General features: G+C 39.2%; 1 protein-coding gene across 8 annotated transcripts in view; it reads right to left on the bottom strand.

Moving 5' to 3' along the window:
* The window catches only part of atp11c (ATPase phospholipid transporting 11C (ATP11C blood group)), a 42003-nt gene that overhangs the window by 11249 nt on the left and 18058 nt on the right, over positions 1–12696 (bottom strand). For all 8 annotated transcript variants that reach the window (XM_085432608.1, XM_085432582.1, XM_085432575.1 and 5 more), the window contains exons 2-13: positions 11875–11994; positions 10464–10553; positions 6278–6358; positions 4603–4710; positions 3735–3863; positions 3213–3301; positions 2638–2688; positions 2159–2223; positions 1987–2068; positions 1750–1900; positions 982–1179; positions 281–451 (exon numbers count right to left, since the gene is read on the bottom strand). In XM_085432608.1, coding sequence (XP_085288734.1) covers positions 281–451; positions 982–1179; positions 1750–1900; positions 1987–2068; positions 2159–2223; positions 2638–2688; positions 3213–3301; positions 3735–3863; positions 4603–4710; positions 6278–6358; positions 10464–10553; positions 11875–11994 — 1335 coding nt within the window. The remainder of the gene's footprint in view (positions 1–280; positions 452–981; positions 1180–1749; positions 1901–1986; positions 2069–2158; positions 2224–2637; positions 2689–3212; positions 3302–3734; positions 3864–4602; positions 4711–6277; positions 6359–10463; positions 10554–11874; positions 11995–12696) is intronic.

The raw sequence follows: 12696 nt of genomic DNA, 5'->3' as shown, positions 1-12696 counted from the left end.
CAGTAGCTGGAGTTTGGATAACGCCTAGAATTTATAACCAAACTGACCCCTTATCAGCACAAGTAATTAAGTGCAATAGTCTGTGAAGTGTTATCAAGCACTCGTGTCAGGAGCATGCAGCTCCTTCCCTCCGCTATGTTATAGCGCATATGTCGACATGTCAAGGAGAATGTACCAGGGTGACCAATAAAGGGCCTTTCTGGGCATCGAGCTATGTAATGGCCATATGTTAATCCTTGTATGACTTTTACAACAGATGGCGGGACACCACAACACTCACCCTGCCAGCCTTCTGTTGTACTGTGTTCATAGGTCCATCTGTAACGCAGAATCCGTCCACTTCCGAGCTCGCATCCCTGTACTTGTATTGGTGGCCATCAATGCAGCACTCTATGAACTCCATGTTATTCTGAGTTAGGGTCCCCGTCTTGTCTGTGAAGACGTACTCCACCTACAGGCAACATGAAAATAAAAATGACACACACTTCCAAAACCATAAGAATTCAGTTTCTCGTTTAAAAGCCTCCAACAATAATATTAGGCAATTACTTCCCGGAGGAAATTACACTGCATTAATCAGTTTAACGGAGCATCACCTTTAACTCAAATAATCATCTGGCAAACCAAGTGTGACTGATCTATGGCAGCGCCCTTTAAGTCAGCAGTGCCATAATAAAAATGAAACAAGGAAAATTCATTTTAAAGAAGCACTTACATTAGTCTCGGGTAGAAGTTTTGCTTTTTAAAATACACAAAATTCAGTATAAAATATAAACTTGTTTGGATGGAAAACTACATCATAGTGCTAGTGATTGTTCTACAGATTACATCTGGACATCGTTCAGAGATGCTGGAGATGAAATGTTCAGGAAAAGCTTTAGAGTTTTTATAAACAATAGAGGAATTTAGTTAATATAATTGAAAATTTTTGGACACAGAAATGCAGAGTTTACAGAAAGCATAATGACAGATATTTCTGACCTGTCCCAGCTCTTCATTGAGGTCCGAGGTGTTGACCAGTGCCCCTTCCTCAATTTCACTGTCAAAGAAATCTTTATCCCAGGATATGAAAAACGATCCCAAAAACTTCTGCATTTCAACGGTCACATACATGGACACTGGAATGATGAAGTTGAAGAGCACCATGAAGGACAGGAAGTCGGTGAACATGTTAAGGTACTGTTGGTAAAAAAACAAAGAGGCACATAATATATTTACACATATATAGAGAGATATATATACACACTGTATTTATATGTATAGAGAGAGAAAGAGTGAGTTGCGGTTTGCATCATTTTCTCCATAACCTAAGCAATTCTAAGAAACCATTCTGCAGTCCTAGACGTCACTGTTTATACTTGCAACAAAAATGAGGAAATGGCAGTCACAATGTTGAATGCGGGCTAAAGCAGAAGGTTAACAGATGACATGAAACGGACTACATCATATGGCAACAGTGGCCATTTTGCTCATTTTATAAGAACTTTAAAACTATGTATAGAGTTCCCTCAGCAGCCCTTTAAGGATTATAATAATTACTATTGAATTAACATAGGCCTCAGTATGTATGTATGTATGTAGTACACAATAACAGTATGATGAAACTTATCTAACAAGCCATATTAGCCATTTTTCTTGCAACAGCTGTTCTTCTAGTTCTGCTTTAGACATGTTTTATTTTCCTCAGTCACTTTTCCTTTTTTTTCCTATAATGTTTGTTTTCATTAGTTTTCTAAAATGCAAACTCACCAGATTGGTTTCCTTTTCTTTCAGAGTTTTCTCGTTGTACCAGGGCTCATCCTGTCCAGGCTTGCTCTGCCATACATACTTAAGTGTAGTACACACTAAGGCCTTGCTCACTAATATGCAAAGGTAAACCAAAAGGAAGGCATTGATAGACCTGTAGACATAAAAACTCAAATTAGTGAGTATCAAATGTATTTTTTAGACTTGTTTTATACATATTGTTTTTCCCTGTAAACTTACTTTTCCACAACAGAGCGTTTCTGAGATTTTCCTTGGTAGTTAAGAGCCATCTTTGTCTCCATGCCGGTGTAAACTGCAACACCTTAAAAAAGAAAATAAGAAAAGACATCAGTCTTTAAGATATCGAGCCATCTTTAATATGGTACCAGTAAAAAAGCTATTATTGACTTACCACAGATGCTTTGAGTGTTCTTTAAAGTTGCTCCTTTCAGCAGGAGGTTTTCTGGGCCCAGTGACCTGCACAATCACATCAGTAGATCCACCTATTTAGTCATACAGTTGCTGTGGAATCCACACCTCTCTATCCTCTAAATGGAAACCTGGCAGGGAAGCTGGCATCCACTCTAATATACGCAGTGACAGTACACAGTATGCCTGCAGTCTGGGCTCACACCAGTTCCAGTGTTCTTGAGAAGGACACTGGCATTTGTTTATATGGTCATTACAAAGCAGTCAATGATAAATGCCTGTGGGAGTGCTTTGGAAGCAGTGGCTAAATCCCTGCCAGTCTGTTTTTATTTTAATGCTTGACTGCTATAAAGGATCAATGAAATAATGATTTGCTGGTTATGTAAAGGGAAACAAATAAACAACTGTTTAGATTTTGTTTCTTTAAACTATGCAGACTTGGTTGGACACGAGTGCTCTCACCTTAGCGAAGGCTCCTCATTGTTTTTGTAGATGTGCATACGACCGACAAACCTGGAACACAACGGCATATGAAGTGATTTGTGAGCAACTATTGTGTTAAGAGTGGAAGAGATCTGAACTTGAGGTATTCGAATCTTTTCTGAGTTCATTAATTACTCAAAGCTAAATATTCATTGACCTTAAAATCTAGAAGTTTAGAGTACTGCCTAATACTTGTAGTCAGCCATATTGTCGCTTTCATTAGCTCGGAATATTCACGCCTTCATCTTCAGGTATGATTTTAAATTATAATAGTTTCACTGCTTGCCCCAAAGTTGACCTATATAGACATATTGTCTTTAGACATAGAACTACACTTAAGTAAGAATTAAGTTAGTCTTGGAGAGACCAAGTTATTATCCCATAAATGCACTATGGCTTGCCGAAACATATTTTTTTAACAATCTGCATGTTAATATCAGAGTCACTGAAGACATTTTTTTAAATCTGGCATTAAGTTAATCCACTCCTCAGCAGATCACAAGCACCACATGCTTGTAGTGTAAATCCGTTGGGACCACATGATGATTGCCTACTTGTAAAGGTCAGGCTGTGGCTGTTCGCACTCAATGGTGGCGTTGAGAGATTCCACATCGCGCTCTGTGTCTGGCACTGTGTAGTGTGTCTGGACAAGTAGAAGAGGCAGACCGAGAAATAGCGTGAGCTGTGACCAACTTAGGTCATTGATCGCTTTAACTTCCACTGCTTCTCACTCACACACAAAACGGAAAATTAAGAAGGAAAAAATACCAATACACTCGAGCACAAACAGACAGGAACACAATTTTGGCAACTAAACAAAAGTGAAACCTCTTTAAAGTGAGACCAGCATTCAATGAAAATAAATCAAGATTCCCTGAATTATAACTACACAATTATTTTAACATGTATCTAGGCAAGTGCAAATGCATTCTTTACTGTTCTTCTACATCCACTCCTCCTCTCTTATTACCTAATATTAATCAAATGAACGCACATTAACTATAACTTCATCTGGAACTACTTTTAATTCAAATTCTTCTATGCAAAACGATTGAAAAGTAATACACTCATCTTACTTTATGATTCGATTCTCCATCCAGACTTGCTGTGGTAACAAAACATGTGCCATCATCTCGGCTAGACTGCAGCAATATTAAATCACAGGGAAAGGTCTCGTCTTCCTCCACCTCCAAAACATCTCCCACCTAGAGAAACACAACCAAAGACCATTTGTGAAGACACGGTGTGCTTTCTCCCTCTCTTCAGAAGAATCGCGCACAGGATGAATGGCAGAAGTTCAAACAACTTTAAATTACTTTTATCACTAAGAAGACTTATAAATACATATGACTGCCAGGTCCCTGTGAAGTTGTTGTGATCAGTGAGTAAAAACCCAGATACTAAAAGTGAAAACAAGAACAATCCATAATCTTCTTTGAGCTCAGGTTTGGACTGCCAAGCAGTGACAAAAACCTGCCTGTATTTTAAATGTTTATTTTAGCAAAAGTAGCTAGCAGTAAGCTTATGTTGGCTCCTGTGCTGGGAACAGCTGTTTTATACAACGCATAAACAACACATAACAAAGCTTTGGTATTGACAGCTGTATGCCGAGTGGTGTCAGCTGTACGAGCAGATCTCTACCGTAATGAAGTTAAATAAATAAATAAAAGATGACCAAATACAAAATTTGTTCATTTTAAAATCCTGAAAGCTACTTAAAGTGAGCCAGCCAACTATAGGTCTTTAAAAGTAGAATGCACTGGATAAATAAGTTGCCTTTACAAACATGTCTGAGCATCAGATCAGCTCAGGAGACTATGTTCTCCCTTGTGCATATATCCCAAAAAGTCCTGTATAGCTGCCAGCAGCCTTTCTCTGCATATATATTGGAGGAATTATTTTATTTTTCACTTCAGCTAGGATGCATCTGCTGCTACAAAGTACCTTGATCTTCTCACTCTCTTTTTGTATCCTCCGGCCATCTTCAAGCACTGTCACTCGGTACTTATTCACCTCATTGTCAGCCTTGTGCCGCAGCCAGTCCTCATATCCCTGTGGCAATATATCAAAATCAGAATAGCATTGCTTAGCACAACAAAAAGTAGAAACCTTTTCCGTGACATCTGTACCTATGGGACACTGACAGTTATAACTGATGTCAGAATAAAAAGGCACACAGTACAGCACTAGCTGTCAAACTAAGGGGTGTTCCCTGAATGTTTTACGGCTTCTTAATGGTGAAAGAAGTTTCAGCAGACTACAAGCGGCATCCGTCATTTCCATGGAAGAGTATAAAACATGAATGTCAATTCATACAATTAAATTTCCACATCCAGCATGTCATCATTACGTATAGAAGTGCCTACAGCAGCAGAATGAGATGGTGATTGTCCAGCAGTGCAGAGAAACAGTATAAAATGAAATAATACTGAGTCAGGTAAAAAGATAATTTCAAAGGCTGCAGCAGCAAGAGCCACAAAACCAAGTGTGGACTTTATGAGGTCTCTAAGATAGTGATGGATATGGAGGAGATGAGAATAGAGGGGTAAACCAAAATGTGTGCCAAGGCTGAGTGTGAGCCAAAAAGCAGGATTACAGGATAATAGGAGGATCAAGTCTGGTTTAGTGATGCAAAGATTCTTATTCCTATTATTATTATTATCCATATAATTATTCAGTCAAAAATACAAACAATAATGAAGCATCTGCCATATAAATTAGTTCACACAACCAAAAATGTGAGGTCTTGGTCTCTGTTAAACAAAAATTTCACTTAAATACATGAACATTTTATATAAGGTTATCGAGAATCATTTAGTTCTTAACGGGCTTCTCGTTATTCTTTTCCATGTGTTATATCGTCCTTTTCTGTTGCCAGTGCTTTGCCACACTCAGTTTGCATTAATAGGATCATCCCTCTCCTTCATCCTGGACTCAGTTTAGTTCAAAAGTCAGTTTGAAATTATTTTTCCAAACTTTCTGGCAGGAAGTATACAGCCCGAGAGGAAAGACCTATTTAAGCATGAGTAACACCTTATCTTCACCATCTCATTCACCGTCTTTATGTGTGGAGGAACTGCCTGAGCCTTGTTCACAGAACTCCACAGTATAAACCAGTGTGAAAAAATATACTAACAGCACTACCGTGAATGAACACGGACATGTGTTATCAGTGCACCCCATATATTATTGTAAGGAAATCCACCCATTATTGTGCATTTCAAAGCCGCAGCTGTAGACTAACTAAAAAGCCAATCTTAAAACAATACATCTAAAGCTGGGACAGGGAAGCAATAGAGTCAAAGAAACAGATACTCCCCTTGATAATTTGTACCTCTGAAATAGACTCTCTCTCTCTTCATTTGCTAACACTCCCCTAGAGGCTATTTCATCTACACCCCAATCAGAATTCACCAGCAGAGCACATTAATACAAAACCCAAGAGAGCATTAGGCACGTACTTTACACAAAAATCACACCAAGGCAGTTATGAAGAAAGGGGGGCTGTGTTATACAGAGAAGGAGGACAATAAGACACGGCTATTTAAAAAAATAAAAATAAAAAATCACAATAAAGTGACTGCTACCAAAACTTACTCTCATTAGGAACATATCTTACCTGCTTGATAGCAGTTACTGTAATCACAAAAAATAATGGTAGGCCACTGGTGACTGGGCTGGTGGGGGTATCCACTATCACCTAATAGGAAGAAGAAAAAGAGAAACGCAATGTTAACGCTCAGCAATAAACATATGCTTTTTTGTTTCAATGCCAATGTATTACATACATCACTAGAGAGTCCTCCTACAGCAGCAATGTGTGGTAACGGTTTGCATGATGAGGCAGGCCCTCTAAATGCAGGGTGTAGTCCTTTTCTACTACTTCCCATATTTGTTCATCAGTAGGGAACACAAGGGAGACATTTACATTTTGGAGGGGAGAGAAGGAGGTTCTGGACCACGGAACTTTTAATCAAGTGAGCCAGGGATAGAGTGCTTAATCTGCAGGCATTCCAACACTACTGTGTCTCTGCCAAGGCATGGAAGAGGGCCAGCAGAAAGCTTTGACAAACCGACCTTACCTGCCTGAGGATTTCGTGAGAGAATCTAGAGGTAGAGTATGGGGATCAGACTTGGTTTTTTGCATTTATAAGTCATGTATGTAATAAGAATGTGAGGATCAGGTAAACATCCAGCTTAAGAGCAGTGGCTCACAAGGCACCCAGCTAAAATCTCAGCAAACAGAAAGCTCTTTGTGTTTATGTCACCTAAACCTATCAGAAGGATTTACGCTTGCATTTCTGATCCTGCAGAATGCAGTTGGGCTCCCCATGAGCCAGACTGGATGTTACAGCACATCCAGCTCATTCATATTCTGACCAGGAGCATTACAAAGTGTCAGATAGACATCGGCTCAAGTAGGATATGTTTTGATGCAGTCTCCAGTGTTCCTCAACTGCACTTGAACTGAAAATTAAATAAAAATGGCAGCAAACTTAGTAAGCACTGTCTGACACAAACACAGATCCACATACTTTACCCATTCAAAAACACACTCATAAAAGTACAAGGGCAGTGCACTAGAAATCCATCCGAACCTTACTGTGATTACAGTTCATTAAAGGAAAAGTGTCTCTTGAGAAAAGCAGCCAATGAGAACTGGACTAAAGAGAAGGTGACCCCTAAAGGCAGATGAGCTAAATCAGCTTGTTTGAGATAGTGGGTAACCTAAGGATTTGCACCAATGCCCAGTATAAGATTGCAAGTTATTTTGAGCTTTGAATTATGAAATGCTAAACTAGTAGAGATCAGTAATAAAAATATGGAGTTGAACATGAGTATAATAGGCCCCCTTTAATGTCCATCACCTCTTGTTCACATGACTGGATTTAGATTTGTCTGATCACAGAAAGAAAAATAGAAACTAACGTCTCTCTGATGCAGCAGCCAGATGGCAAAACCCAGCAAAGGTTTACCACAGTATAAAGAAAATGCTTTACAAAGCCAACTTTCAGCCTCAGAGTTGTTTGATTTTGATTTATCCTTAGCCACTGTTCAATAGAGGACTAAAAAAGAAAGAGCTGATGGTGGCATTTTATCTGTTCATCAACAAAACCCACACAAAACAACCTTAATCCCACACTATAATACAATTTCAAATCACTTGACAGGCCTCGAAGACATAGCTGTATCTAGGACAGCCTCCATTTTTGGAACAGACGGGTTTTTTACTGAAATTTAATGCATCTATATTAAACCTGCTTAAACTATTTTTGCTGTTTAGCTATAATTAAAAAAAAAATTTATTTGTGTTTAATACTAAAACCACTAAGTGGTGCTTCCTTGTTTTGGTGATTTAAAAACATCAAGGTTGTGTAGCCCCAGGTGGTTTCTGAACATACATGCAGTTTGATCTCACTCAGCACAACGTATCCATTGTCAGGAATATCATGGACAAATTCTTGGAACATTTTTGGAAAGCACGTGTGCCTCTACTTATACAACAGCAATGGCTCAGTGGCAATTTAAGTATAGCAGAACGTCACTATATACACAGCTACCCCTAAGAAAAATAAAACATTCATATACTCAACCTTTTATCAATTCATCTGCACCCATTAAGAACAACCGCCACCAACTTTATACACACTTGCCTCCACTGCACCAAATGCAAAGCCAAAAAAAAAGAAAAAAATCACAGCAATAAGAGTGTACTGCTGCTGATGTGCTGGTGTGATATCGCAGCAGCAGAACGGGGCAGCAGAAAGCCCTTCATCTGAGCCGGGAAGTGTGTCAGAGTGAGAGACAGACAGCAGTTCCCCGGGGTCCCAAAGCAGTGGGTCCTCGCATCCTCCCACCCCTTCATCCTCTCTTTTTTTTTTTCCACCCTCCTCGGTCTCTCCTTTTCTCTCACCCTCTCAACACCATTTCTCCCACTCTCTCACAGTGCTCTATTCCCATTCAATCAAATTCAAGCAAAGACACGCAGGGCTATTTATAGGAGAGTGGTGCTTTTTTATCAGCCTGTGTCTATTTGTGGCACTCAGATGTACAGAGGGCTTCCTGGCTGCTGACGTCAGCAGTGCAGCGCTGCAGCGAATTGGAGGTTATGTGAGACAGAAAGACAGAAAGAAAGACACCAAATGACAATGTGAGACAAAAGGAGGATAGAACAGAGTTGGAGGATGCATGACATTTAGTTGTTGGTAGAGTATTTGCATTAAGCCTCTCGGGGGAAATGTGAAGGTTTATTTCTGTCTGTAAGATGCAAGTGCAAAATGAGCGCACAATCTGTGTACCTGTTTCACACTATCTAATATAATAGCAAGCTGCATAGGAAAGACTGAGTGGTTAGGATAAGGAACCCCTCAAGTGAAACTGGATTAGTGGAGAAATGCCAACCACACTGCAGCTTGGGTAAACACCCAGGACACCCACTGACTCATACATAACATCCACAAGCTCACACACACATATACATTTATTCACACACAAACATTGTAAAATGAACACATCACAGGTAGAAATTCCTCATATTCACATACATACATTGATTCTTCTCACATTAATTCCATACAATAAAAATTAAAAATTCAGCATTCATACGCATTAGCTAAGACAGAATACAGAATAATATATATAATATAGAATTAATCCAGACAACTTAGAGAAGAAAGGCTGGGGGAAATGAATATTACACTTAATGTGATATTGTTTGAGATTAATTTCATTTCTGACACTGAAACATTGGGTTTCTGGGAACAGAAGCTCAGAGTCCATGACGAGAGAAAGGACTTCCTTCTTGACAAGGTCTAAAACGAGCACCTGTTTACACTAGACGGCTCCTTTGCTGCCATAGTTTAGGTTATCGCTAAAAGGAAACCAGTTAGTTTCCATTTCCATGGACCACAAAAATGGATCATTAGGAAGAGGTAATGGAAGAGCAAAAGCAGATGTATATAACAAATCTTCAGAGAGGAGAGAAGTCATTTAAGAGTACAGCTGAAGTCTATTAGTTAGCGTCCTCAACCAGTTCAGTTTCCAGTAATTAAGCACGGACAAGACAAACCAAGGAAACAGTGACACAAAAAGAAATTCAGGGATTAGCATGAGAGTACTACAAACCTGTTAAAATGGGCTTCTCAGACAAAGTGAGAAGCAACTTTCAACTATTCAAATTTCTTTCCGTTTTACTTGAAAACCATGTGAGACCAGGTCTTGGATGAATGAGTTAGTTGAATTAAACTGCTGATGACTTGCCATAATGCTGAATTTTTCATGTTCTTTGAAAGTTATAAACAGGATTAAATGACAGACTGTGCATAACGCTATAACCTGAGCAGGGTGTAAGGGAGCGTAGTAAAGCAAGGCATTTAAACATGACCAATTGTACTGATCAGTGTGCCTTCAATATAAACTTTTTTTTTGACTTTCTGCAGTTCACGCAAATGAACACGCCCAGTAAGGAAATAAGGTAGAGCAGTTTCACATCTGTTATAATTGTACACACACTTATCCTGTTACTATTGCACACCTGCTATGGCTACATGCACATGGATGTAGTTTCTCACACCCCTTTTTTATGCAGGCAACACAGTCAGCATGTCGATCACTTACACTGATCTATTCAGACTTAATTTAAAAAAAAAAAACATAATGCGGCCCGAAACTAACCTTCATACGGAGGACCTGACTACAAATTAACACCATCAAATAAACAAAAGGCACCCACGAAGTCCTTATTTTAAAAAGATTATATCACTTATCACTGTTTGAGTTAGCAGACAGACAAAGCTTTCCCTTACCTGCACCAGGAAGATGATAAGGAAGTAGAAATTGGCAATTCTTCTAAATTGTTCAAACAGGTTCTTTGGTAGAAAGTTCCATACTGTATACTGTTGGGGGAGAAAAGAGGAAGCACATATGTAAAAACATGAAATCACAGAAAAAAAAAAGGAAAAAACTGCATGTGGACTTTCTTTGTTGCTCTGCGCTCTGTGGTTTTTCTACTCTACCAAAGGAAGAGAGATTAGAGACATTCAATATCCACAGTCCTGTATTTGTTTATTCTGTTTGAGCTGGGGAAGGAAAATAGGAAGGCAACTTCAATAGCTTATAGTCTCTGTTCTTTGCACCAACTAGGGAGACAGGCCTTGGGGGACCACAGGTATTCCACTGATTCAGATTAGATATGTATCTCTTATATTTGGCTACCCTTGAATGCAGAGTCAATGAACTTACGAGGTGGGTGACTGTTTTTGTGTTTTCTTTTTTTTTTTTTAAGTGGCCATGACTGTTGATATCATCGGCGCTGAAGCAACACTTATCTGCAAAACTCCCTGAGAGACCTCTCAACGATACCCCGCTGGTAACCTTGTGTCAATAACAAAGCACGTCTACACAGCTTTGCACAGAAACAAGAATAAAGCCCTTTTTTGTGGAGTGCATGGGGATAGTGTTGAAATGCCACACGAGCAGAATGGATATCTCATTTCGCTAAGAAGTAAAGAGGGTGAAAGCAACGAGAAAGAGAGGTTGGAGGGTGCAGGTGCAATGAGAACATGAGAGAAGAGGCAGAGATTGGACACTGCTGGAAAGAAACAGGAAGAGCAGAGGCACAAGGGAGAATAAACACTGCAGCTGGGGTAATTAAAGATTGCTTACCCTGACATACTGGCAGAAACCAATAGATTGACCCTTCCTCGCTGAGATGCGCTGCATCACTATAAATCCTAGAGCCATTTTATTATCACTTCACTTGCTTCCCCTGATCACTTTCACTTTAGATATTCAAAGCCAGTCAGTCAGTACTTTCCCAAGCCTGCTGTTGACACAGAACTAACAGGTAGAGTAAGACTTGGGTGGTGAAGAAGGGGGGTTGTAGTCAGAGCCCAGGGGAAGCCTGAATTGCCCACCGTTCCAGTACATTAATAGCAGCCATGTATTTCCTTGCCACAGTCTGTGCTTCACTGACAGACAAATAATCGCCTTCCATTGGGAGCCAAGACAAGTATGAGGAGAAGCAGTCGGAACAGGAAACAAAGGAAGGAAGCCACTGGAATGCTGATGACTGTTCAAGAGTTCATTTTGCAAGTGTTAAATAAAAAAACTGCCTACCGGTAGATAAAACATAACACAAGCTTAGGAACAAACAAAAGTCTTGGTGCATTGCCAGACTGGAGCCCTGGCAAATGCATGGGAGTGTAATGTTTTTACCTTCGAGGACACAATCCTGTTATCACAGAACTTGGGTGGGATGAAAACTTCATTGGCAGGACACGGCCGATGACCAACATAGATAGTCCTACTGCCTACTCTTCTGTCCTCACCACCAAACTAGAGAGGAGGGATGGGGGTTAAGATAAATAGAGGAGAGAAAAAAAAGGAACAGGACATGTTAGTAATTCACTCTTCTTCCTGTCATTTAAATACTGAATTCGGGTACAAAATCAAGTGTGCACCATACAACAGTCATGAATTTGTTGGGAGAAAAAAAGTCCAAATTTTACCCATGATCTAATACAAATTTTAAAAAATTGCATATTCTTTAATAGTTGCAGACAGAGGCAGTCTAATTATGCCTAAATTCCAGCCATATAATTATGAGATTAAAGTTTCAACTGTGAATCAGAAAATGAAGATTTGAAAAGTGGAAAACTGTTGGGCACTGGACAATATATTGTAAAATGGCTAGATAAAAATTCAATAAGGGCCAGAATCTTCAAGAGATTTCAAAATAAGGTGAAATTTAATTTCAGATTATATAAATGCATGTGCACTTTCTGTTATGTCTGTCATAGTGTCAAAATGTTCAATACAGTTAAAAAAAAAAAGTTAAAAAAATTAATCAAGTGAAAACAGAGAGGCCAAAACCTGCATTTTCTCGTATATCCACACAACTCCATTGGGTCCAGTTGTTACCAATAGCAATCCGTTTAATATCAAAGTGAGTGAAGCAACTTATAAACTAGGTAGCTAGACATTTCAAACTTTAGCAGATAAAGCAAGAAAAAAAAAGGAAAAATAAGTGGATTTCCA

Source organism: Copadichromis virginalis, linkage group LG2 (genome assembly GCF_057382275.1).
Source record: "Copadichromis virginalis isolate Kocher_CV1m ecotype Utaka linkage group LG2, C_Virginalis_male_GT1.1, whole genome shotgun sequence".
Classification (NCBI taxonomy): domain Eukaryota; kingdom Metazoa; phylum Chordata; class Actinopteri; order Cichliformes; family Cichlidae; genus Copadichromis; species Copadichromis virginalis.
This window is presented reverse-complemented; position numbering and strand designations above follow the sequence as displayed.